At 44.6% G+C, this 26,630-nt stretch overlaps 2 protein-coding genes and 1 non-coding gene across 3 annotated transcripts; 1 reads left to right on the plus strand and 2 right to left on the minus strand.

Moving 5' to 3' along the window:
* Window positions 1-99: 99 nt before the first annotated feature.
* On the minus strand, window positions 100-21,882 carry eef2k (eukaryotic elongation factor 2 kinase). The gene is made up of 19 exons (XM_060036044.1): window positions 21,705-21,882; window positions 13,177-13,492; window positions 11,792-11,857; window positions 10,489-10,589; window positions 9,212-9,272; window positions 9,088-9,125; window positions 7,994-8,165; window positions 7,380-7,529; window positions 6,829-6,961; window positions 6,457-6,584; window positions 5,641-5,868; window positions 4,758-4,817; window positions 4,319-4,396; window positions 3,806-3,862; window positions 2,761-2,895; window positions 2,178-2,366; window positions 1,598-1,722; window positions 1,073-1,251; window positions 100-627 (listed from the first exon to the last, which is right to left on the minus strand). Exons 2-19 carry the CDS (start codon window positions 13,432-13,434, stop codon window positions 509-511), a joined length of 2,277 nt encoding a protein of 758 aa, XP_059892027.1. The 5' UTR covers window positions 13,435-13,492; window positions 21,705-21,882; the 3' UTR covers window positions 100-508.
* A 452-nt stretch (window positions 21,883-22,334) lies between these two features.
* trnal-uag (transfer RNA leucine (anticodon UAG)) lies at window positions 22,335-22,416 on the plus strand. The gene has a single exon. It is a non-coding gene; the product is annotated as a tRNA-Leu (tRNA).
* Window positions 22,417-22,577: 161 nt separating this feature from the next.
* Window positions 22,578-26,630, minus strand: tha1 (threonine aldolase 1). The gene is made up of 7 exons (XM_060036042.1): window positions 26,150-26,630; window positions 25,920-26,003; window positions 25,710-25,798; window positions 25,032-25,217; window positions 24,239-24,376; window positions 23,515-23,707; window positions 22,578-23,050 (listed from the first exon to the last, which is right to left on the minus strand). The coding sequence occupies exons 1-7, from the start codon at window positions 26,520-26,522 to the stop codon at window positions 22,749-22,751; spliced, it is 1,365 nt and encodes a 454-aa protein (XP_059892025.1). The 5' UTR covers window positions 26,523-26,630; the 3' UTR covers window positions 22,578-22,748.

Below are 26,630 nucleotides of genomic sequence, written 5' to 3' on the forward strand. Positions count from 1 at the left end.
AAAACCTCCGTACACTACATATAACCCTGCCTTTCATTCTGTTTACGGTCATTGCACTTATTTGCTATATTAAGTCAATACATTCTGCACGACAAAACATTGAATATTAAAGCCGAAAAAACTTTATTTTTTACAAATAAACCAATAATCCCAATCAAGTGCATCCATGCAAAACATTATTTAACAAAACGTTAGCTGTTTAAGTGACATGCAGACAATTATTTATGCTTCTCCGTTCTTGCATAGAAAACATTTGAAGAACCAGGTATCTTGTCGCTATACATACATTCTCCTGTCAAAACCAGGCAGGGATATATGATTTTTTGAGAAAAACACAGATCTGAGAATTTGTCAGTTTGAGAAAATAAAAGGCATTGAACCTATTACAAAAAAACTTGAACACTGTAAACATTGAAGCCATATCAGTTGACTCTTTTCCCCTTTGTGTTGTTTTTTTGTTAAATAAAAACATGCATTATCAAATGAGATGCATTCGTCCGCCTTCTCCCTACTCCTCCTCCTCCTCGATCAGTGCCCAAGCCTCCTCCGCCTTCATGTAATACTGGTTGGCCAGCCGCCCTTTCATCGCCTCCATGGCCGCCTCTGCAGCCTCGGTAAACAGATCGCCTGTGGGAACGAGGAACAAGAGGCTGAACATCCCAATGGTAACGGCAGAGATCAGACGCAGCCACAATACTACCAGTCCATCTAATTCATGTCATTAATGAAAGCCATTTAAACTTTATCGGACAAACAAACCCAATTATTCTGCTTACACCGTGTGTAATTGACCTGAAAATGCATTGGAACAAAAGTGACGGCTGCAGTGATAATGGTACACTTGCATTTCCAAAATCTAAAATCGGCTCAATCAGATAGAAGCGCAGTCAACTCTAAACAGTTTTTCTAACAGCCTATTTCAATCAGTAATAGTTTTTGGATGGCTTTGAGATTCTAGCCAAGTTACACTCAAATTACAGCCCTTAAATCTTACTACAGCACCATTAACAATAATTATGATTGCATTGCATCAATCCACCCATCAATGGGTCTAAAATGCACCCGTGCTCACCTGCTTTCTGGGGGTCTGCGGTGAGGTTGAAGCCCCCCTCTTGGTACATCTCGGCCTCCCTTGCGAGGACCATGTAGCGCGGGTCATCCTGCAGCCCATCAAAGTCTCCCCCCTCATCATCCTCACACATGTCTAGGGCACTGGCGTACCAGAAAACAGCTTCCGCCCAGTCCTGCTTTCTGAGAAATTGCAGTGGGGTAATTGTGTTCAATAACTGAAAGGTTGACAAAAGCCTCCACAGATTTGGAAACACCCTGTAGATGGCAGCATTTTCATCAATGATCCCGCGTGCAGGGATTTTACTTTGGGAATTGAGCGGGGTTGAAGAACTGAATGCAGAATTCTGCACTAGCTGTGCCCCCACACAGCTAGTGTTTAGAACAACGATGGATCCAAGGAGAAACCAATAAAGTGAATAAGGCCCATTAAATACGGTATGAAAAACATATTTTAATATAAATTTCCCCGTCTACATAGGACTCACTGGGCGACCAAGTGTCCCGGTCTAGCTGCTCCCCCACTGACCTGTCGGCTGACAGGTTGAGTCCGGTGTCGAAGGCCCTGGCCACCATGATCATACAGTGTCTGTCCCCAGCCTTGGCCGCCTGGATCAGGTATTTGAAGCCCTTCATCTTGTTCCCTGCGTTATCCTACGTCAAAGAAACAAAAAGGAAGGAACACGGTACAGGGGTTATGTACAATACTTCTCCTGAAAGTTTAGACCTGTACAATTTCCGTCAATTCAAGAGTTAATGTCATTTTAAGATTATCCCTAACTTCCGTAGATGGATTCACTCGTGAAAAGGAACATACTTGAGAAGCTTTCTAGTTCAGATATTTTTTAATGGTGTAAATAGCTGCAGTAGAAAAGTTAAAAGGTGACATATTATACCACCATGTGTGAGTGAGATGTCAGAAGAGGCAGATTTCCATATTGTGAAGGCTAATCACACTCACACCTGGTGGTATAATATGTCACCTTTAAAGGTAGTGCAGGTTTCAAGATATAATGCAATGACATTTTTTGCACTTAGGTAGTAGTAGTTAAATCTAGTACGGGCGTGGTTAGAGAAACAGTGGGAGGGGACAACAACCGGGGCCATACCTCCAGCTGGACGTTGGTCAGGATGTGGTGGGGCAGCTGCATGTAGCACTGACCCAGGGCTACGATGGCCTGCAGCTCCCCGCACATGGAGGCCCGCTCCAGGTGGTACAGCGCAGAGTCCTTGTCCCAGGGCTCGTCCTTCTCACAGAAGCGGCCCGACTCGTGGTAGTGAACCATGGCCAGGTGGACCTGGAGGACAACAGGGGGGAAATTACTAAAGGAATGAAAATAGCAATTAAATATTTTAATAGTAGTAGTAGTAGTAGTAGTAGTAGTAGTAGAAGAAGAAGAAGAAGAAGAAGAAGAAGAAGAAGAAGAAGAAGAAGAAGAAGAAGAAGAAGAAGAAGAAGAAGAAGAGACTTTCTTTCTTTTACATATACATTTTTTGGCTATTTTCTAATAAAAAAGTAACTACCAATCAAATTAGTTTTTAGATATTATAGATAATTATTGCGAGTTTGACTCCCAACCAAAAGACACAACTAGGTTCAATTCCTGATGTCCTTCAATTCACTCGCTGGCTGCTAAATGTTCGATTTGGACCCAACTCAAATCTCCTCATCACTACCACTACCACACGTACCTTGCCCAGGACGGACTGTCCAATCTTCCTCTCCTGCAGGGCAGAGTTGAGCCTCTCCATCTCAACGGCCACGCACGACGAACGGTGGATATGAGCTCTAGCAGTATGGTAGAAGCTCCACTTCTCTTCTGTCAGCTGGAAACATGCACACGCACACACACACAAAAACCCACAAGAGATCCTTCAATATATTTATCAAACTCACCCCAAAGAATGGGTCCATTTTCAAACACACAAAGCAGTTGCACACTTCAAATCAATCTCAGGAATGTCCTCATCCACGGAAATTGTCTGTGGATCTAATTAGAGATGTCTGTCATCTGATCTGGAAGAGGACATTCCTGTTGGTCACTCGAGTGATTAACAAGCAGGTGAATGAAGGAAATGCAGCAGAGGGGAAGAATGAGGGATATCAGCGAGTAGATAGCACTCAGGACAGGACAGGAGAAGTCATTCAGAGGTAGATGGGTTTTTCCCACGCAGACCGCTTTCTTTGCCTCAAATATCATTCTTTCGGAATGTTTCCAGGTTTAGACCATAGCAGGGATAACAGCTGTGAGGTGTGTGTATGTGTATGTGTATGTGTGTGTGTGTGTGTGTGTGTGTGTGTGACCAATATAAGATAGATCGGCTACTACTACAAGAGACACAGCTGCACCTCAACGCCATGCTGACGGCCCGTCTTAAAGGGCCATGCATGCAGATATTCACCGATTCCATCTGTGGTGTGCCAACGCATACGTTTGCAGAGAGTCTGCTGGAAGCTACCATCTTCCTCTAGTTAGGGTTAGAAAAGAGGGGGAAAGAAAAATGAAGGAGCAATTCAAATCTGAATTGAAACTTAAATGAAGGGGAGGACATTGGCTGCAAGACCTAGTGAGTGAGGGGACAAGAGAGGATTCTGGGTAAAACAGGAGGGTGGGTGAGGAGGGCGGGGGATAGCGTGATAAATGGCGGTGATTATGATTAGGTTGGTGATCGTCAGGTCGGCGGGGGGTGTTTGACACACATGGTGGGTGTTTTTGTTTTAGTTTTGCTTGTTTACCCGTCTGACACTGTCCTCGTCCGACTCGGAATAGTTTCGCTGGAGGCGCTGATTGGCCTAAATACAACATGCATCCACAGAAGAAGAAGATACAAAACTGACACTCTTATAATAATAATAATAATAATAATACATTTAATTTAGAGGCGCCTTTCAAGACACCCAAGGTCACCTTACAGAGCATATAGTCATCATCTTATGTGCTCTTCTCAACCCAACCATGTGAACTAAGGTGGCTGAGAAAGAGAGGGTCAACTTTAAGCTTTGAAACACAACAGACAAACGTAATTCTAAGCAAATACCTAAAAAAGGGGAGCACATTTTCTTCGGTTTATAAATACCTTGCACACAACGATATCGTTAAAAATAATATGAATATCGCATATATAATACAAAATCGTATCCATGAGGATCGCTGAAGTTGCGAATCGCCGTAAATATGTGAAAAACTTTGATACTTTGTAGTGAAGGGGAGAGGAAAGGACCAAGGTGGAGGGCGTGGTGCTGCGTTACCCCGTCTACGTGATCCGGGGGATCCCCGTCACTCCTCCGCTCGCTGGGGTAACCGCTGTCTCCACCGCTCTCCGACCCCTACGGACAGGAACACAAGGAGGGCAGCGATAAAGGTAGCCAGAGGTAAAGGGGATCCGCATGCTCGCAAATGTAATAATGCAAGAGTGCTGTTTAATACTTTTGTTGTGAAAAAAATAATCATAGCCTGCCACATTGTTTCCATTTCCCGAAAAAAGAAATTATCGTGAATCAAATTTCCCCCCAAAATTCTCGGAAATTGGTGTTGGTGTTGCAATACATTCGTTTTTCATAACACGCACATGAAGTAGTTCTCCCTTACATCATAAAGTAGCCGAGTGTGGTGCTTCCCCTTTCACCCTGCAACAGCGGACCCCGGGAGGGGCAACATATTTTTTCCACAAAGATTAACCGTGCTGACCTGGTTATCATTTGTGTTGCTGTTGCCGTATCTCTCTTGATCATCGTTGCTGTTGTAGGACTGGCTTGCAAAAAATGCTAAAAAACAAACAAAAAATAACATCAGCGATCACACAGTGAGTCACAGAGCACGCACTCACAGTGAGGGAGTGAGTGTGCGTGTGCGTGCATGTGCGTGTGTTTGAGTGGATGGGCAGTTCAGTGAGTGATACAAAACCGTGCGTGCGTTTGCACATGCGTGAGTGAGTGCGTCATTGATTGAGAGAGTGAGTGTGCGTGCTTGCACATGAGTGAGTGCGTCAGTGTGTGACTAAGTGAGTATTTGAGTGAGTGAGTGAGTGAGTGAGTGAGTGAGTGAGTGAGTGAGTGAGTGAGTGAGTGAGTGAGTGAGTGAGTGAGTGAGTGAGTGTGTGAGTGAGTGAGTGAGTGAGTGAGTGAGTGAGTGAGTGAGTGAGTGTATGACGAAGTGAGTGAGTGAGTGAGTGTGTGACTAAGTGAGTGAGTGAGTGAGTGTGTGACTAAGTGAGTGAGTGAGTGAGTGAGTGAGTGTGTGACTGAGTGAGTGAGTGAGTGAGTGAGTGTGTGACTAAGTGAGTGTGTGACTAAGTGAGTGAGTGAGTGAGTGAGTGAGTGTGTGACTGAGTGAGTGAGTGAGTGTGTGACTAAGTGAGTGTGTGACTAAGTGAGTGAGTGAGTGAGTGAGTGAGTGAGTGAGTGAGTGAGTGAGTGTGTGAGTGTGTGAGTGTGTGACTAAGTGAGTGAATGAGTGAGTGAGGGAGGGAGGGAGTGCGTTTGCGCATGCATGAGTAACAGAGTGCGTGCATGAGTGAGTGAGCATGCGTGCACATGAGCGAGTGCGTCAGCGAGTGAGTGAGTGAGCGGGCCGTACCGCTGGGGGACCTGCCCATGGAGCTGGGGACGGCCATGGGGGAGCAGGGCATGAAGTGGGGGGAGCAGGGCACCGAGTCGCCGCCTTCGCTCACGCTGTCGTCGGCGGACGAGGTCTCCGACAGTCGGGAGAGCAGCGGGGGGACGCGGCACCCGGAGAAGGTGCGCACGCGGGGAGACCCGCACTGCTCCTCACAGCCCCTCAGCACCGTCTCGGCCGACCGCTGAGACATAAAATAATAATTCATAAATATTTCATTATAATTAAAACATATATATATAATTAAGAAGTTTTCATTTTATTTACAGGATGGGGAGTAAAGTCAGGTTATAAGGGAGTTATAAGGCTTTACTCTTCCTTTTATGTGACATACTGTATATACATAGCTGTAAATTGTATTCTTTGCTATGAATGAAACCAGAAAAATCATAAATTAAGTGTATGGGACACATATCTATGGGACACATTTCTGTTTGTATTAAAAAAATATACACTCAAGTTTGTCTTTGAGAATTTTTCTAAGCCAGTTTATAATATACTGTGACTCTGAATCAGACAGCTGGTCTGGGATCCGTCATTGATAATTACTCAGCGCTCCTCACAAGCACAACCAATAGGAGTGCGAGACAGGATTGCTTCCAACTTGCCACAGAGGGGCACAGCAAAACACACGACTATGAAGTCACCAGTTCTATTAAGTCCATGACATAATAAAGAAAATGAAGAACCACTCAAACTAACTCAATTTCCAACTTGACATCATGACTCAGTCTGTCCTTCACAGAAAGGGAGCTAATCATTTTCCTCTCACAAGTAATTTGTTGGTGCCGTCCAGCTGGGCCTTCTCAGAAGAGGAGTGATCAAAAGGCGTCAGGCCCATGCTCTTGCAGATCTTGTTACACAGGTGAGAGTGGAAGAACAGCGCCATGCCCCGCACACCTGCAACACACACACACACACACACACACACACACACACACACACACACACACACACACACACACACACACACACACACACACACACACACACACACACACACACACACACACACACACACACACACACACACCTTGAGATGTATTAATTTGCCTATAACCAACTCCAGGAATGGCTTGAAAATCAGGCCCGACGATGGACTGAGTCAGCGGCGCTATACAGGATATGTAATTGTAACTCATACCCAGATTTCCATCTCCAAAGTCGTCGCCCCTCTCTGTGTGGATCTGGGGGTCCGTGTAGAGGTCCCCCACCCCCTGGATGTCCACCACGATCAGCTGGTGGCCCGAGCGCTCGAATGTGAAGTGGCTGAAGGCCTGTCGCATGGTGGTAGAGAGGGATAGGGAATCAAGGGGAGGAGGAGAGAGGGAGATCACTGAGAAATGGAGAAACAGACAGATGGCACACGGCAGAGACTGATGCATGAATTCAAGACACCATTAGGGACGGGATCGGCATTTAACACTTTTTGAGTGCCGATAGAAATAGTAAGTAGTCTGTAAATATTGCGATTCTCTAAATATCCCAATTAAGTATTGATGTAAATTGATTATAGAATACACTTATCTGTAATCTGTCTCCGCTACACTCTGTAGGACGTAAGCTACAGAGTATGGTAACAGAGAACTCTGTTCTGTACTAGACTGTACACAACCTACGACTACATCACTTACTGTGAGAGTGGTTTTGATTATGGGTGAGAGTTATTGAGAGTAACAAGGCAGTGGGCCTTACCTGGGGCGTGAGGCGTATGTTGTCGTCCCTGACGAAGCCCGAGTTGGAGTTGTACTTGATGTACTTGCCCTCTATGTAGTGCTCCAGGTGGAAGACGGGCTTGCCGGGCCTGCTGGTGACCTCAACCACACACATCTGCATGATGTCCACCTGCACACGCAGTCAGTTGGGTTTGAATGGAGAACCAAACACCCTCATTTCAGCTAGTCCCCGGGCCATTATCAAAATTCGTTTTTAATACTTTGTCGAGATGTGAACTAGGATCAATCCATAGCACTATGCATAATTTTACATCAAAAATACGTTATTTTAGGGTTTAGTTTTCATTTGTTGACGGTGGTCGTGGTAAAATGAGGGATTAAAAAACGTATGTGATCACCAAACTAAAGAACAACGAGATCTCCATTCTGTTCCTACTGTTAATAAAAACATAATGTGTCCCGGTAACGAAATCACATTTTTACTTTATTTCCCTGTCTGTTGTTTTGCACCAACAACAACACGACCCCCCCCGCACACACAAACACACCCACACACCCACACACACATAAATACATCCCCCCCCCCCCCCCCCACACACACACACACACACACACCCACCCCCCCCCCCCCACCTGTTTGGGCGGGCGGTGGCGGTTGTATTCCTCGCCCCACAGCTTGGCCTCGTTCTGCAGCCGCACGTCCTCAAAGTAGACGTCCCGCTCCACCGGCTGCATGTAGCTCTTGGCCACGTAGTTGGCGGCCGACTTCCAGTTGTTGCTGTGGGAGAAGTTGGACAGCTTCTTCCTGGGGGCGAAAGAGAGACCATGGGAGACAAGGGAGACACGTTTTATTCCCAAGGAATGCAAAGTGATTCCATGGAAATGATACAATTTAAATACAAACTCACTACCGGATGTCTCTTTGTTTATTTGCGTGTGTTTGTAGGTAATGTACGATGGGTTCTGCAATACAGTGCTCTTTGTGTTGTATATCACAAAGAGCACTAACTACAGAAAGAACACGGATGAATTTCCGCTCTGGAGGACAGTAAAAAATGAACCGAATCAAAAAACGAATTCAGTGGCGCCACCTCACGACATCCGTTAAGGTCGTGGGTTTGATCCCCAACGATGCCTAGCCCTCCCCTGCCTCTTGGAAACATGCACCTCCATTCACTGCATGTGTGGAAAGCTTATGAAATGGCTAAATAGTACCAGCCTAGACAGCCTGGGTGTTTTATTGTTGTGATTGCCTTGCTGTGGAAAATGTGAGACCCCACGTGTTCAGGTCTCTTGTGAGACCCCACGTGTTCAGACTTGTCAGTCAGGGAGAGTTACTTTCTCTGGTTTTGGAAAGGATGTTTTTCCAGTGGGTTACTGCCGACGGCACGTATCCAAGCAGGGGACATATCTTTAATTACACCCAGCCCACAGAATAAGACCTCATTCCTGGAACGTGTTCCCATGTTTTGTGACCGATGTCACATGAAACCACTGAACAAAAAAACAATCAATCAACATACTCTTTATATCCATGGAAGGCAAACCCCAAATAAAAATCATTTGGCATAGATTCGCTGAGAATTTCCTTGCCATAAAGTTTGAAAGCTCTCAGTGGACTGAATGAAGGGATCTGTGGAATTTGGACCTCAGTGACGGATTTAGTGATCTCTCTGTGGAGAAGATGATACGGAGGATACAGATGCCAGTCTGCAGGCTCTACTCACGTCCTGAAGCATTCTCTCATGGCGCCGCGTCCAAAGGGCTGGAGGAAAGAGACACAAATTTGTTGTGAGCTGTGTGCAACAAGAAAGTTGTTATCTTTTTTTCTTTGTTTTGGTTTGGGCATACCTGGGCCGCCATTTTTATATGGACTTCGTCTTGGGCCCATTCCCCTGTGACAGCGTTGTACCTACGGATGAAACAGAGCATGTTTGAAATGGAGTCAAATATAAACACAGACTATACAATAATATAGCAATGTATCTATATTATGCTTCTGCTGAGAACATATATTGTTGTGTTTTGGGTTGAAGCGTTGCCCTTTGCCCTATTGTTGGGCCAGCTGTTATGTTTGAGGACACATTATAACTCCTTATCATGTGGTCCCAGATAATGTGTGTTTCCTTTCCATCTGGAATAACAAAAGGCCGGGTTAACAGCAGTGTGTGTGTGTGTGTGTGTGTGTGTGTGTGTGTGTGTGTGTGTGTGTGTGTGTGTGTGTGTGTGTGGTAAATTATAGGGTCAGTGTGGCTGTTTGACCTGGCAGGCTTACAGTAAAGTTAATGAATAGTGTATTTGTGAAGCAGAGGTAGGCGTTCCAAGTCAAAAGATGTGTTTCTTCCAGATATTTTAGGACCTTTTGCAACACCATCAAGTCAAATTACAAAAAAAACGAATCAACATAAAAACAAAACATTTGTTCTTGCATTCTGGTAAAAAGCCATGTCCCCCATAATAGCCGTCATACCAGAGTGGCAATAGGAGGAATGGGGTTACAAGCAGAGATAAAATTAGCTCCTGAGAAGTGGACACATGGAACAGATCCCTGCTCCAGACCTTCTCCCCTTCCCTTCCCTTCCCTCCCCTCCCCTCCCCTCAACCATCCACATGATCTCTTGGAAAGGTGGCCAAGTGCAAAGCTGTTATTCATCAACCCTGGCTGAAGGAGGGGTAAGGTGGGGGCTACCACACCGAAAGGGATCTTCCTGGAGTCGTAATGTATGCGTGTGGGGGGGGGGGGGGGGGGGGGGGATTTCAGCTTTCATTCTAATGGCAAGAAGAATACCCTGGGAAAGACTGGTGGAAAAGCTAGATAAACGTGTCAGTGTGTTATGGACTTTTAGTGTCAGGAGATTAGTGGTGGCGTTTGTCAACAGTACAGTACACATACCTGACCCAGATACCAACTAATACCATACCACCAGAGGAGTGAGTGTTTTAGAGTGAATACTCTAAAACACTACAAATAAAAAATAAATAAGGTAGTCTGAAAAAGACGAATAACGTTTTTAGAGGTAAAATATTTTCCACGAGTTTGAATTAGCCACGCATTAAGCCTTTACATTTCTCAGTGTTGGACCGCTCCCACCAGTGGTTTTAAACCTTGACATTCAGGTGAGCGGTACCTGTAGCGTGTGCACAGCTCTGTCTTCTTCTCCTCCAGGTGGAACTCAGCCCAGGGGTCAGGCATGGCTTTGGCCTTCTCGATGGCATGTTTCCACGCTGCCTGTCGTGGGGGGACGCACACAGCACGCCATGGCTAAGTTTGTTGTCTGTCTGTCTGTCTGTCTGTCTGCAGATCATTGTGCAGGATCACAAGCGAGAGACCAGAGTGGGCATTGGAAACAGGAGTATATGTCTGCTGTGATTGAAAGACATGATGAACACAGAGTTCACAGCACGGGAAACTTGAAGGGAAAGGGAAATGATAAGGAGAGGAAGGAAAAGGATTGCATGATCAGTCAACATAAAGAAAAGCATGCAAATCATGATGTTATTTGCATGATGTTATTGCACACACACAGACATATACTGTATATATACACACAGATATATACTGTATGAATATATATATGTATATGTAGATAGATACTGCATATATAGATATGGAATGATGATACTTGGCTAAAAGGAGATAATCAATTTAAATCTGAAATCTCCTAGAAGTAACAGTAAGCCAAGTGTCAATAGTAGTCGTGAATCACCCAGGCCAGTAATTCTAGCCTGATGCACTTTAAAGTGTGCAAAACTGCCCTGGCTACTGGAACCCCTTGGGAACATGAACATGTTTGTATATAAAATTATGAACTATTTTATTGTAAATATGAATTCAGGGTTTTCCTAAAGAATCCAAATTAAGATGAGTGGCCAAATTAATTTCCACTTCCAGAACAGTCCACTTCCTGTTTCATTATCTGAGTGCTACTCTGAATAACCCATAGCCTGTTGTATGTCACTGAGGCCCTTGAAAACAGGGTCTTTCAACTCATAACATCTTATGTAATTCCACCATTTTGGATCCTAGAATAGAACATACCTGTAGGAGGTATTTGTAACATAGTAGGACACATTAACTTTTTGAAAGACATTGAAAAAACACGGACAGTGTTTTTATGGGGGGGAATAACACCTTTCAGAGTTACAGATAGTACAGGAGATACAGAGAACGAACGGTTGACCCGGTTATGATAGATTAAACATTCGCAGGGAGGAAGATAACGGAAGTAGACGGCACGCCCAGGGAAAAATAAATAAAGACATGCCCACGCAGTGAAGGAACACCGGTAGACGTTCATGGGAGGAAATCGTGTCAGGGCCAGGGAGGTAAAGGAAGAGGAGGCTAGAGAGGGAGAGAGGGGTTATCACCGATGCATGAGGAAGGAAAGGAAGGTAGGAAACATTTGGTGGTTTGGTTGTCCGGTAACATACCCTTGCATGCTCAGAAACAGGCGTGCCTGATTGGGGCTGAGACACTGACAACGGCTCGGCCTCACTCTGGTGAAGGAATATTAAAGGGGACATATTATACTACCAGGTGTGAGTGTGATTAGCCATTACAAGCCGTTTTGAAAATGTGCAGCTTCTGACATCACAGGTGGGCGTGTCCACCTAGATGTATGACGGAGAGATAATCAACGTTTGCTACAGTCCACTGGGTAGGCTGGTAGACTGATCTATCCAGCACACATCTAGGTGGACACGCCCACCTGTGATGTCAGAAGCTGCACATTTTCAAAACGGCTTGTAATGGCTAATCACAGTCAAACCTGGTGGTATAATATGTCCCCTTTAAAGAAACATATGCTTTTCATCCATTCAAATGTATATATTTATAGGCATAGTCATAGGAATACATACAGTCTCTCATAGACATACTGGCACCGAGAGTGTGACGTGTTGAGCTTTCTGCTTGACAACATGAACTAGAGGTCTGGATGCACCAGCACACATTTACTGTCCAGATCAGGGTTGGTGAAACAGAACCAAAATCCAGAAGTGGCCATTACAATACCTGAATGACACTATGGGTGCCAGGGAAATATCAAAACACCTGAAAATTGTGATTCTAACATTGTATGTTATTTTTTTTTATGTGCACAACTCATTTCAGGACTGTCCAATGTCGGAGATTAATCGAGATATAAACACTTAGACTAATTCAAGAGAGAGAGAGAGAGTAAAATAAATCGAGGGGTCCGGAGCAAGAATTGACAAAAGACTTTATCGTGAAGAAAAACAACAACGATAACAGCCGAGTAGGTCTTAAGAGTCACTGCTTGAACATCGATTTCAGCCTCTCTTTATACACACAAGCTGAACGGCTTCTCCTTGAGGTGTCTGCCTCCTGTACAGTCATAAATTCATCTTAACCTGAACAGTCAGCAATTGGTCAGCAAATGGTCAACAAAGATAGCCCAAAGCACTAGGCTAAGGTCAGCATGCCTTATCCCCGTAGTGTCCTGCTCCTTTTAGGGGCCCCACCATCTGTTCTGAACCCAGACACCCAGGCCCCGTGTGTTTCTCCACTATTAGACACACAGACATAATAATATAATATAATAATAATCATGGTTTACCATAGAATATAATCCTTAATTTCTACCACACCAACTCATGGCTACAAAATAGCTGTTGATGTATTGATGTCATCATCATAGAGTATGATTAGGCTATAATGAATCATAATGGCTAAAGCCTATGAACGGCTAACTCACAAACACTGTGTCTTTATTTGAATAAGGCCACTAATGTCGGCGAATAAATCAGAATGAATGCCTGGGCGCGCAATTTATTGTCGTTGGCACAAAGCTCACCTTGTACAAAAAGTCATTCTTTGGCAGGGAGGTTGACAGCTGTTTGTTGACAACCAGATTCTGGAGGTAGTCGACGATATCCTTATTTGGATCGCCCAGGATAGGGTAGAGGACGAAGTCTTCATCATCATCCTCATCAGTGTCGCTGGCAGGGCAGACCCTTTGAGAGGCGTTCCTCTGGCTTGGGGTCTTCCCTGGAACTTGGGGTCTCGTGGCACTGCCCTCCTCCTCCATGCTAAACATGAGCTCATCCGCCATGACGCTGTGCTGGGTTGTTTACAGATGGAGAGTGTGGATGGATTTAGCAGGTAGACAACTGTGAAGGACAATTGGAATTGTCCGTCACACAGTAGAACCATGGAACAAAGTTAGTGGTTTTCTGTGTCCTATCACTTTAAAGGCCCACTATGCAACTTTTTTAGCCAAAATTACATTAAGTATGCAGGTTGAGAGTTATGCTGATGGTTCTGCATCCATTTCTGGGTTGGTGGGTGTGTCATTTTCCCATGTCGCCTCTACAGTGAAAAAGGATAAGATAAGGAACCCAAGAGGCGACTGTCGGTGGAACAAAAGAAGAATGGACCAGAAAAGAGATCAGACACGAGTGAAAGGGGAACTATGCAACTTTTTTGGCTTGATTTACCTTAATATAACAGGCTAGGAGTCATTGCGATGGTTCCATTATACATTTTTGTTCGATTGTTCGTTGTTTCAACTCCCCCTTGCGCATCTTGGCGGAGAAAAGGAATATGTTTCTGCCGGCTACCCGCCGCCCACTCTCGCGGGAGTCTTGGGTCTCGCGAAGTAACGAATTGCTTTACGGCACAGACCCCCAAACACGGAACCGGCTCGATATAAACACAAGTAACTAAGGGATTGTTACATTCATCATAGATCAGCCGACTAAAAAGAGACAGAGAAACCCAATGTCGGAGGAACAGAAGAAGAGAAAGGGGAGACTGACCGACAGAGAGGCCAGACACGAGTAAACGTTGGGCAAGCTTTTCAGGAATAGCGTGAACTGAAAGAAAAAGAAGACTGCAAATCAGACTCCGACTTGGCCGTGTTGCTTTTGAAATTGAAAGTACCCTTGGGTGAACTTTGTCCTCGTGGTATTCTTGATGTTGATAGTCTCTGTACACATGTGTTTGATCAAACCATTTTGTTGTGAGCCCTGTAAAAATTGTTTTCTCGACCGTTTTGTTGTGAGCCCTGTATGTTTCTAGCTTGCTTGGTTGCAACCATATAAACACCTTTGTTTCCATTGGTGTTTTGCTGTTCGTCTGTCTCGTCCCCCTGATACAGACTGAATCCCCGAATCCAGGTTCTTGTTTATTTAGATTATTATGTTGGCCAACACTCTCACACTGATTGTTCTGTTCAACCTAAGATAAAACAATTATAATCTAGGATATAAATTCTCCCCGTCAACTATAAAAAAGGATGGCTTTATGTTTATTGCAATACAAATACACCATTTTAAAAATGTATAACCTTGCCTACACTTCATGAACATTTACTTCGGACATGGCTCCACGCATTCGCCGGCTTCTTTGAAAACAAATGCACATGGCTCGCGTAGAAGTGCATGTGGAAGGGTCGTCAACGAGTTGTTACGACAGTGTTCGTAAAATATCTACTACGAAGCTGTAGGGGGCGCTGTGTAGAGAAATGTGCGTGCCAAAACCAAGAAAACAGCGAAGAAATTCCCGAAGTTGCATAGTGGGCCTTTAAGTAGCTATCTCACCAATGTGATCCTGTGGTATTGTGGTCATTCAACTCTTTTCAAAGTTTAGAGAAGTGTTGGCAACGTGCAGACTACACTGCACGCAAAGCCACTCTTACATAAATAGTCAGGTGGCTTAACGAAAATACCGATACCGACTGGACAAATGCACCAAACTTTGCATGGGTCTTCCTTAGGGCTTAGTAGTCAAATTTAGCCTAGGAGCCACCCCTCCCCCCTCCCTATTTAATATTTAAGGGTATTTTTCAGAATTCAGGCCCATTTTTCAGAATTCGGCCCATTTCTGTCAACAGACAGGGTGTAATTATATTAAAAACGAATTACATCTAATACATTTTAGATCCATTAATTAGTATAAACAAAAACAAGCCTAGACTTTTTTTATGGTTGCTCTTACTAATGATTTTAACACATTTTATTGGTGTTTAGTGGTACAATATCTGTGTTTTGGTGTTGTCCGCCACCATAGTTTTCACATGTCGTGCCATATCTCAAACATTATTTATCACAAATTAATAATAAAAATATGCATATGGATTTAATGTTACTTGAACTAATAAACTACATGCACAGATTAAGCATATATATATATGCATTTTGTACTTTATTTTGGCTAATTTCTACCTGTCCCATGGTTTAGCCGTCATTACCAACACACTCTGCATAAAGGCACTTTACTACTGTTTTTTCATCAAATGTTTATTTGGTTGCCATGGTAACTTAATATCATAGTGGAGCTTCTGTACTTCAAGCTGTAAGACTGATGCCTTGATGTCCAGAAAAGTAAGTAAATCTACTCTTTATTCTTTGTGTGGGGCATATACACTTATTATGCGTCATTACCATATGTGTTCTATTTCTGTATTTTCGATTTTTTTAAAAACATTTTTATGACTTTAATAGTTTAAATGATGTTCATTACATGTAGAAAGCTAGCTTCACTTGATTAGCCATCCTCTTTGCTAGTAAGGCTAGTTTTTTGGCAAACATGTCATTACCAGCACAGTCATTACCAGCACATTACAGCTTGTTACAATAGGTTACGATAAGTGATTTGTCATCACCGCAACCTATGTATAAATTACAAAACATCCAACAATTATTTATTTTGGACAATGTTGGACAGTCTAAATGATCACTGTATAAAACAAAAGTTGAGACATATGGCATTTACTTTTTATTTACTTTACTACTTGACTATATTCGATGATGTGATGTAATGACACATTTACTTGACATAGTTAAGAAAATTGGCAAAAAATCTGAAATTCCCTTATCTTTTGGTCTCAACCCAGCTCATAACGTTGCTTCTGACTGAAGGACAATTAATATTAGGATAATTTAATGTATACCAATTAGTCAAATTTGGAATTTTAATTTTCAAAATTTCAGCAACCCAATTTGGCCCTTAATCTGAGAAATGCCCTTATATTGATTTTTAAATTAAAATTTTTAATTAATGTAAACTTTTCTATCGTTTCAGATTGTGAGACTTGAAAATGGATCTAAACTGGGATCTCTGTGTTATTTGCCAGCAAGACACTCGAGAACCATTGAAGTGTCCCCTAAAATGTCCTGGAACCAGTAGTGACAAGAATGATGCATACACATAATTTCTGACAAATGTAGAAGAGTTTCGGGCCATTGATGATCTTCCAGTCAAACTCTGTTTTGGGAGTGATGAAACGGCTGATAGTTTTGCTTCACATTCTGCTTCCTGGCACAAATCTTGCCACCTGAAATTTAACAATTCCAAGCTGTCCAGAGAAATTAGAAAGAAAGATGGCCAATCAGATGAACCTGAACAGAGGCGGCCCACAAAGCGTCAAGCATTGGACTTGCAAAAGTGCTTATTCTGTGGAGAAGAAGGAAAAGAAAGCGATGTGCTCCATGCAGTGTCAACATTTGATGCTGACAAGAATATCCGGGCCATGATTACAGAACTAAAAGATGCCCAGCTCATGAAGAGAATAGTTGGAGGAGATCTAATGGCAATGGAAGCAAAATACCATCTGACATGCGCCTGACCAAGCTTCGAAATCGCTACCGTAGTCACACTCGGAAAACAAACCATACACCTGAACTCACAGATCAGAGGATGAATGAGTCAAGAGCATTTGTAGAATTGACCAGCTACATAGAACATTCTGTGGACTCTGGAACTCTCCTTTTTAAGCTCTCTGAAATCCACTCCATGTATGTGAATCGTCTTGGGGAACTCGGCATCAATAAATCAGTTAATAAAACCAGACTGAAAGATCATTTGCTCGAACACTTCCCAGAAGCACAAGATCAGTTTGATGGGAGAAACACTATTATCATTTTCAAGGAAGGAATGAGAGACATGTTGAATGAAGCACTGAAGAATCGAGACTTCAATGAAGATGCTGCTATCCTGGCGAAAGCTGCTATAATAGTAAGAAAAGACATATTCTGCCACAAAGGTTTTAAATTTACTGGTTCCTTCCCAGCAGAATGCCAAGAACACTCTGCCCTCAAGCCTCAAGTCCCTTGTCTCCATGATCTTGAATGGCCCGAACATCAAAGATCAGGACAAGCATGAGTCCCAAGCTAGTCTCACCATCGGGCAGGGCATAATTTACAACACAAAGAAGATAACCTCTCAGACTTCTGTTAAGAGCAGACACACCCTGGAGCGCGAGCCACCCCTTCCCATCTATATTGGCATCAATATACATGCACTGGCTAGGAGCAAGAAACTCATACAGCAGTTATATCATATGGGAATCAGCATTTCGTATGACAGGGTTATGCAGATTGAGGACTGGATAACAAATTCTGCTTGTGAACGCTTTGATGATGATGGAGTGGTGGCTCCAGCCTGTCTCCGGAGAAGTCTCTTTACTTTTGGTGCCCTTGACAACTTGGACCATGACCCCAGCTCAACCACTTCCCAGACCTCGTTCCATGGGACTGGAATCAGCCTTTTCCAGTTGCCGACCAAGAGTGAACCTGGTGAGAGCAGACCTCCTCTTACAATACCACCTTCAGGAAGTGGAAAGAATTATCTTCCTGATAATTACGCCACAGTCCCTGCCGTATCTCTGAAGACCACTGCTGTTGATGTGCCGGAGTGTAAGGTGTTCCCAGTCCGGAGCAACTTGGAAGAGGCTGTATCAAAGGAGGACAGCTGGGTCAAGTATGCACTGCCACTTTTAGAGAGGGGAGAGCTCATTAAGGGAGATTCCATCGCATGGGCTGCCTATCACTCCTCTATGCAGCCTCCGGACGAAGACCTTCCAGCACACTGCGCCCTCCTTCCTTTGTTCCATGAGAAATCTGCCACGCCCGCTATGATAAAGCATGGCATGGACGTCGTGAGGCAGGCGGTCGAATATCTGAACCCAGGACAAGTCCCAGTCACTACTTTTGACCAGCCCCTGTTTGCCCTGGCCAAATGTGTACAGTGGAAATGGCCAGACACACATGGCGAGAGAGTGCATGCAGTTATGCTAGGTGGTCTGCACACAGAAATGGCCCTCTGGAATACCCTGGGAGATGTTTTGGAAGGTTCTGGATGGACATCAGCCCTTACAGAGGCAGAAATAGCATCTTCTGGCACAGCTAACTCATTTTTAAAAGTTGCACATCTTGCTCGAACAAGGCATGCTCACCAAGTCACACTCCTGACCCTGCATAAACTCCAGCGGGAGGCATTCCTCCTGAGTGACGGCCCCAAAGATGAAGACTCTTTCAGGATTTGGACAAACTGTATGAAGGAGAAGAGTCCCACTTTCATGTATTGGGACTTGATCATGAGGTATGAAACCCTGATTCTCATCTTTGTCAGGGCTCACAGAGAGAAGAATTTCCCGTTGTATGTAAGAGTCTTGGAGGAACTCACACCACTGTTCTTTGCATTGGATCATGTGAACTACTCCAGATGGATGCCCGTTCATATCAGAGATATGAAGTCCCTGCCTACTGCAATCAAAGAGGAGTTCAAGGAGCGTTCTCACTGGGTGCTCTCCAAGACCACCAATACATTCTCTTCAATTCCTTTCGACCAAGCACATGAACAAGAAAACAAGATTGTCAAAGGTTCAGGTGGTGCTGTTGGGCTTACAGAGAATCCTGCTGCCTTCAGACGGTGGATGCTCTCTGGACCAGAATTAGCCAGACTAGTGAAGCAGTTTGAAGGAGTATACCTCCCTGATGAGGAAACAGAGATCTCCACGAACTTCCAGCACCATGAGCAGGGTCTCTCGACACAAAAGACTTTCCAGAGACAAGTTTCCAGCCTTTCAGAAACCATCAAGCGAATGGGCAATCCCTTCTTGGATGACTTCCCTGATTTAGTAACTCTTGACAATCGCAACTGCACAGATGAATCAGTAATAGCCACAGTGCGCACTTTGGAGTCCACAGGCAAGGAAAAGTACCAAGACTTTGTCAAGAAGGTGCTTGATGACCGCACCCACTCTATCCATGACCCAATCAAGAGAAATTCTCTGCCGCTCTTCAGAAAATGTCATCACAAGCAAACATCTAAGCAGGGAAAGAAGATCAAAGTGCTTCAGAATAATGTAGCCCTCTTTGGCAGGCTGTACATTTCAATGCAAAGCCGGGATGGAAACTTGGATGATTTCTTTGCACATGAGATACAATCCTTCCCACCTTCTCTGTCAGACCTTGGCGCACTTCACTTACCAAACACAAAGTCTCACCTGCTCCAATGTCTTGACCAGCCTGGGCAAGCAGAGCCACCTTCAACCTACAACTGCAAAGTCCTAGATGGTGCCGTCATCGTCCACTGCTTGCCCACAACCAGAGTAAGCACATTTGATGAGTATGCAGATGCAATATTCATCCCTTACCTAGAGAGTCAGCTTCGGGATGCAAAAAGATTGGATCTTGTTTGGGACACTTACACCACAGACAGTTTGAAAGAGTCACAGGTGTACGAAGGAAAGTATCAAGTCATACCAAGCTTCCTGGCAATTGGATGGACTTCCTTCGGGACTCAATGAAGAAGGAGGAACTGTTTGGTTTTTTGACTTCCAAGATTAAAGAGTTTAGCTGGCCACAAGACAAGGCTGTCTACGCCACATCAGGGCCAGCTGTGGTATCCATTGGTTCCAGCAGCCCCATGAACAACTGCAATCAGGAGGAAGCAGACACGAGGCTTGTAGTCCACATTCTTCATGCACTGGAACAAGGGGAGACGAAGTTCCTGGTACGTACAGTGGATACAGATGTCATTGTCATACTTGTTGGCACCTTCCATGACATGCTTGCGACTCAACCTTTGGTCGACATCTGGGTTGCTTTTGGTATGGGCAAGAATTACAGGTTTTACCACATCAACACCATCTGTGCAAGCCTCGGGGAGTCACGATCAAAAGGCCTACCTGTGTTCCATGCATACTCTGGCTGTGACACGACCTCTGCATTCAATGGAAAAGGCAAGAAGTCAGTATGGCAAGCCTGGCAGTCTTATGAAGATGTTACAGAGACATTTGTATTTCTGGCCAACCATCCCTTCCAGCAGCTCGAACTAGATGATGAATCATTCCAGAAGCTCGAGAGACTGACTGTTATTCTGTATGACAAAACCAGCCCTTTGACCTCAGTCAATGAAGCAAGAAAGGAACTTTTCTGCAAGAAGAATCTGGCAATGGACAACCCACCCAGGATGCACTGCTCCAGCACCTGAGACGAGCAGTGTATCAAGCAGGAATCTGGACTACCAGCACACAAACACAGCAGGTGGTTCCTTCTCCACAACAGTATGCCTGGAACAAGGTATCCAACTTATGGGTGCCTGTTTGGATGACAACTCCAGAAGTTTCAAGAGCGTGCAGGGAGCTCATTAAATGTTCCTGCAAAGGAGACTGTTCCAACTGCAGCTGTGGCAAAGCAAACCTGGACTGTTCACCACTTTGCAAATGTAAATGTGTTCTGGACTTCTGAGAGTGTTAACTGTTTTTGAATAAATTCTGAGTTCTTTCCTGCATTGGGTCTGCGTTTGAGTCCCTTCCTGCAATTCTTAACACAGGCTGGACAAAAGCACCAAACATGACCTGCTGCCCCCTCCCCCGAACTCCCCCTCCCCCACAGACTCTCCCCCACCCTCTGGTGATAAATAATGTTTGAGATATGGCACGACATGTGAAAACGATGGTGGCGGACAACACCAAAACACAGATATTGTACCACTAAACACCAATAAAATGTGTTAAAATCATTAGTAAGAGCAACCCGTATTAGATGTAATTCGTTTTAATATAATTACACCCTGTCTGTGGACAGAAATGGGCCGAATTCTGAAAAATGGGCCCGAATTCTGAAAAATACCCTTAAATATTAAATAGGGAGGGGGGAGGGGTGGCTCCTAGGCTAAAAGTGACTACCAAGCCCTAAGGAAGCCTCATGCAAAATTTGGTGCTTTTGTCCGCCCGGTAACGGTAATGTCGAAAATACTCGTTAAGCCACCTGACTAAAAGGACTTGTTTGATAAATGATAAACATGAATTTATAAAGCCCAAATGGAAACCACATTCCTGAACCCTAGACACACCTTTGTCAATAGAAAGCATCGACGTGGTGCAAAAATTATCACATATAATCCACAACATCTCTCCACATGAAACTAGCTGAGAGAAATATCGTTAGCTGTAGAAAATGTATGCATGCTTCTTACAGCTACACCATTTTGCACTTAATAAAATAAGGATAACTACAGTATTAACACGGAAAGCAACACAGCATGCACTATTATTTCCTGTAAGTGTTTCAGGAAGAGCGAATATAGAAATACCTTTGTCTGGTGTAGACTGAGATCTACGAAGAAGGGGCTGGTGGATCGATTCAGATCAGAATGGATGGGGGTTCTCCAAAGTAACCAGGGGGTCCCAGAATCTCAGGGCACGCTGCAATTCTTTCTACAATCCACCACAGCCCCATCGAAGCTCTGCACGTATCACTTGGGTTGTACGGCCAGGCACGCCCCCCTGGCGCTCAGCCAATGCGCTTGTCACTGGCAGTGTTGACGACAACAAGCTGTACAAATATCGCGTGGATAACTGAAACAACGAAGAGAAGTGTATCGTCGTATGTCATGACATTTCATAAAAACGTGGACTGCCGAGACTGGATTTGGCATCGACAGTTTTTTCTGTTGCATATTGAAGAACGGGAATGCAATAAAGATAGTAAAGGCACGACACCTGTGGATGAGTAGTGTAGCTACGCTTCTAGCCACGCTAATAATAGCACTCTTATATAATTTAACACGCACACACACACATACACCGCGTGATAACCATTTTGCAAACCGATAGTTTAGCATACACGAGATTTGGACATATAAAATCCTGCTCAAGTATTATGAATATTGAGTGACGGAATTTTGTATTTGTATTTAATATCCAGCGAGTACAAGTTATATGGTAGCGTGGCCGAGTGGTCTAAGGCGCTGGATTTAGGCTCCAGTCATTTCGATGGCGTGGGTTCGAATCCCACCGCTGCCAGGTATTTTTTTCTTCTTGTGTTAAACACATTAAATAAAGCTTTCCTTACTGGTATATGTCATCAAACATAAACCATCTTAAGGCTGATTATTAACGGCTACTCTGCAGAGATGCCATTTATTCTTTATCGAAGAAATTACATAAAATCAGCAAGAAGCCCAAACAATTAATCGCACATTTATTCCCGTATAAAATTAACCAGCAAATTACAAGCAGCAATGATTTCCTAAAAAATATTGAGATATTTTACCTTTTTATTAAAATATGTGCTAGAAAAGGAAGTTACCCTTCTTTTCAACCAGTTAATTACACTGATTCAAGATCCGCCGTCATCACTTGACTCTGCTCTGCTGAAGTTGCTTGGCCACAAGCTGTAGTTTGCGGATGGCCATTTGGGTGTCTTCTTGGGAGATGCCCAGATGCCACACAGCCCGCACAGAGCCACCCACGTGGGGGTACATGAGAACCTGAACCCCCTGCCCAAGTGAGGCCTCCTCCTCCTCCCCGACCTGGGCCATGCGCTCGCAGAAGTCTGATTGGCTGAGGCCAGGATCGCCCAAATGGAAGCGCAGGATGTTCGTCTCCACAGCCGCTAGGTCTAGAGTGAAGAGTGAAGGCTCGCAGTCCAATAGAGCTGAAATGTAGACCCAACGGTTAAGTTATATATGCTGTAGATAAGATGTGAGAGTTGTAAGTAGAGACAGAGCATAAAAGAAAAAGTATTAGAAAAAATAAGACCCAAAAAGACCACACCCTCCCTCTCTGTGCCCTCCCTACGTTTGTCTTTCATTAGACTCCACCTTTGATTGACAAGCAATATGTATTCCTAGAACCAATCAGGGAGGAGATGTCCTGATTGGCCAGAATGGAGCAGGGAGTAGCCAAAAATCGAAATCGTCTCATACAGAGGCCGACCCAGTGAATACCCAGTGAATAGACATTCTCAAAGAGCATTTCACTCAGTGATTGTGGACGAATGGCTATGTAGTTTCTCGCAAATCACACTCTAAATAATAGTTCAACTTAAATTACAGTCAATTACAATAACCGTAAATAACAATACTGCATGCACCGGAAGACGTTCACTAGCCCACCAACCTTGAGCGAAGGTCTTAACGTTGCGGTGGTCTTCCTCCATCCTGTCCACCATCTCTGTCAGGGCCAGCTTGCCTGCGGCCGCAATGATCCCTGCCTGACGCATGCCTCCTCCCAAGGCCTTCCGACATCGCACGGCCCTGGAGATGAAGTCTTGGGGGCCGGCCAGGATGCTGCCAATAGGGGCTCCCAGACCCTGTCAGCAATCACATGCGCGAGTGATTATTGTGGGAAGGCATTATATCGATGCCAAATCACACGGCCCTAAACCTTTAATGCAATGGGCGATGTTTATAAGACTTTTATAATGAAAAACCAAAAGGAAATCTGAATCTGAAAAGTAGTATTTTATTTTTGGACTATAAGTGTTAGTATCCAAGCATTTCCCAGACACTTATATATACAGTATATATATTTTTATTATCCTTTTTTTTTTTTTTTGTCTGTGGACATGCGCGTGCATTGCGTGTGTATTGCGTGTGTGTGCGGCTTCACCTTTGACATGCACATACAGATGGTGTGTGTGTGTGTGTGTGTGTGTGTGTGTGTGTGTGTGTGTGTGTGTTGCAGCTTCACCTGGGACATGCACATGCTGAAAGTGTGTGTGTGTGTGTGTGTGTGTGTGTGTGTGTGTGTGTGTGTGTGTGTGTGTGTGTGTGTGTGTGTGTGTGTGTGTGTGTGTGTGTGTGTGTGTGTGTGTGTGTGTTTGTGTGTGTTGCGGCCTCACCTTGGACATGCACACACTGACGGTGTGTGTGTGTTGCAATATGGTAGCGGGGGACACCCCGAGGTGCACAGCAGCGTTCATCAGGCGCGCCCCGTCCATGTGCACCGGCAGGCCGTGCTCGTCTGCGACCGAGCGCACCTATACGGCCGGGGAAACGCATCTTAAAGTGGGCTCACACCTTGAGGTGGTTGTCACACTGAATAGTCAATGTCTTCAATGTTCTTTTCATGGACTTCCCCTTTGACACCGTCAAAGAGGAAGTGACCTGTAGATTAAAAAGTGATCAGGAGTTTTTGTTGCTGTCAGACAGGAATCTTCCTCTTCGGAACATCAAAAGCATGCGCACGCGCGCGCACACACACACACACACACACACACACACACACACACACACACACACACACACACACACACACACACACACACACACACACACACACACACACACACACACACACACACACACACACACACACACACTGCAATACACCTCTAGCCCACTGCACTGTCCGTCAACGGATGACGGAAGGCGTGGCTGACGGAGGGGGGAGTTGTCCTCGCAGAGGCATCCGTCAGCCTAGCCCGAGCATACGCGATCTGATTGGATGACGGATCCGTCGCTGCCTGAAAAGTTGAAAATTTTTCAACTTCTTGACGGAGCCGACGTATCCAACGGAGCGGATGGATCCACAATGCATTGCGGCTCCACCCCATTCAAAGTCAATGGGATCCGTCAACGGACGGATGCAGTGGGCAAGAGGCGTCACACACACACAGACGCACAGACACACACCTCTTTTAGGAAGGCAAGAGGCAGAACGCGGCCCCCCTGTATGTTGTGAGTGTTCTCCAGGCATATCAGGCGTGTGCGTGGGAAGTGCGGGTCGGGGTAACCATGGCGAATCTTGGAGACCAGCTGGTCCAGGTCAAACGTTCCATCTGGGAGGTTGGTCAGCGTTCTGGAGTGGACACCAGCCAACTGCAGAATAATATCCCACATTAAAGATTGTGAAATATACACTTGAAGGGAATGTTTTGTCATACATTACACTGTAAGGATGCAACGATGTTAAACGTTTGGTTTGAGGGGGCAACCTTTGTGACCCCAAGTACTTTCTCGTGTGGCCACAGATATAGAGCACTAATTTGTACTAAAACTCACTAATCTGTTATAAATCTCAGTTTGGGATGAACTTTGAGCCCTCTGCCATGTATACTCAACAAACTCACTACCTTAGGTGTCATGTGTTGTTGTGTGAGTGTTTTTGTACTATGTGTTCCTACGTAATAAATGTTTAATCTATGTGATGTAAACCGCTGGCGTTGAATTTCCTCTCTGGGTAATACAAATCTTAACTAATTAAACAACTTTTGCTTTTACGAGCGGTAAACTCATGGAGAAGGCTGTAAAGCATTGCAGTGATTAAGGGGATCTGAGATCTACGTTGTTTACCTTCATTTACTCTCTCACCTGTGCACTCCCGCCTTGCTCGTAGACATGCAAGTGGGACAGATCCCCGACTATCACCTCGTCTCCCCTCTCTCTGCAGTGCACCATCACTGCAGGGGGGTAATACATGCAACACACTGTATTCTATTCGGCTTGCCCATAGAGCAGACGGGTACAGAAATAGTTGGAAGAGTTTGTGTTTCTGGCATTTATCAGTGCGAGATGCTTCACCTGCGATCAAATTCCCCATAGTGCCAGAGGGGACAAACAAAGCTGCTTCCATCCCAAACATCTCTGCTGCCATCTCCTGTAACTCTGCACAACATAAAAAACTAGATTAGGCTTTGGACTACACATATAGAACCTTTATATACAAAAAACTCACACACAATCCTGCTGTCAAAAGTTTTTTTTTAGAATGATTATGTAAACACAAAAACTTTGCTAAAGTCAGTGCGGACCGTTAACAGTAGGATCCTCGCCCATCACGTCGTCTCCCACCTCCGCGAGCGCCATTGCCTGCCGCATAGCAGGTCCGGGCTTGGTGACCGTGTCGCTGCGAAGGTCCACAGTCCGTACATGTGATGCCCCGGCCGGGTCGACATTTGGTCGTTTCGGGTTGTTGTAATAGAACCGCGCGGAACTTTGTGTGACTCCGACGGGACGCAACACTTGAGATTGTTTTGCTGCAATAGCCGCATCTTTCACACACTGTAACACAACTCTGGCCGAAAAAGTTAACATTTTAAACAGCACGAATATGTCCTCCTCTTGTGACTGATTAACCCTTTTAGCCTGAGCGCACTTCAGATATTTGCTGCAATCGATAATCATTGACTGACAAGACCTGCTTAACAGATGACCGAGATGGTAAAGCGAAGATTGCGGAGCACTAGTGGAGCAGTATGCATACTAATCAAAAGGGGGCGCCATTACCAGGAG

This window comes from Gadus macrocephalus, chromosome 18, assembly GCF_031168955.1.
Source record: "Gadus macrocephalus chromosome 18, ASM3116895v1".
Classification (NCBI taxonomy): domain Eukaryota; kingdom Metazoa; phylum Chordata; class Actinopteri; order Gadiformes; family Gadidae; genus Gadus; species Gadus macrocephalus.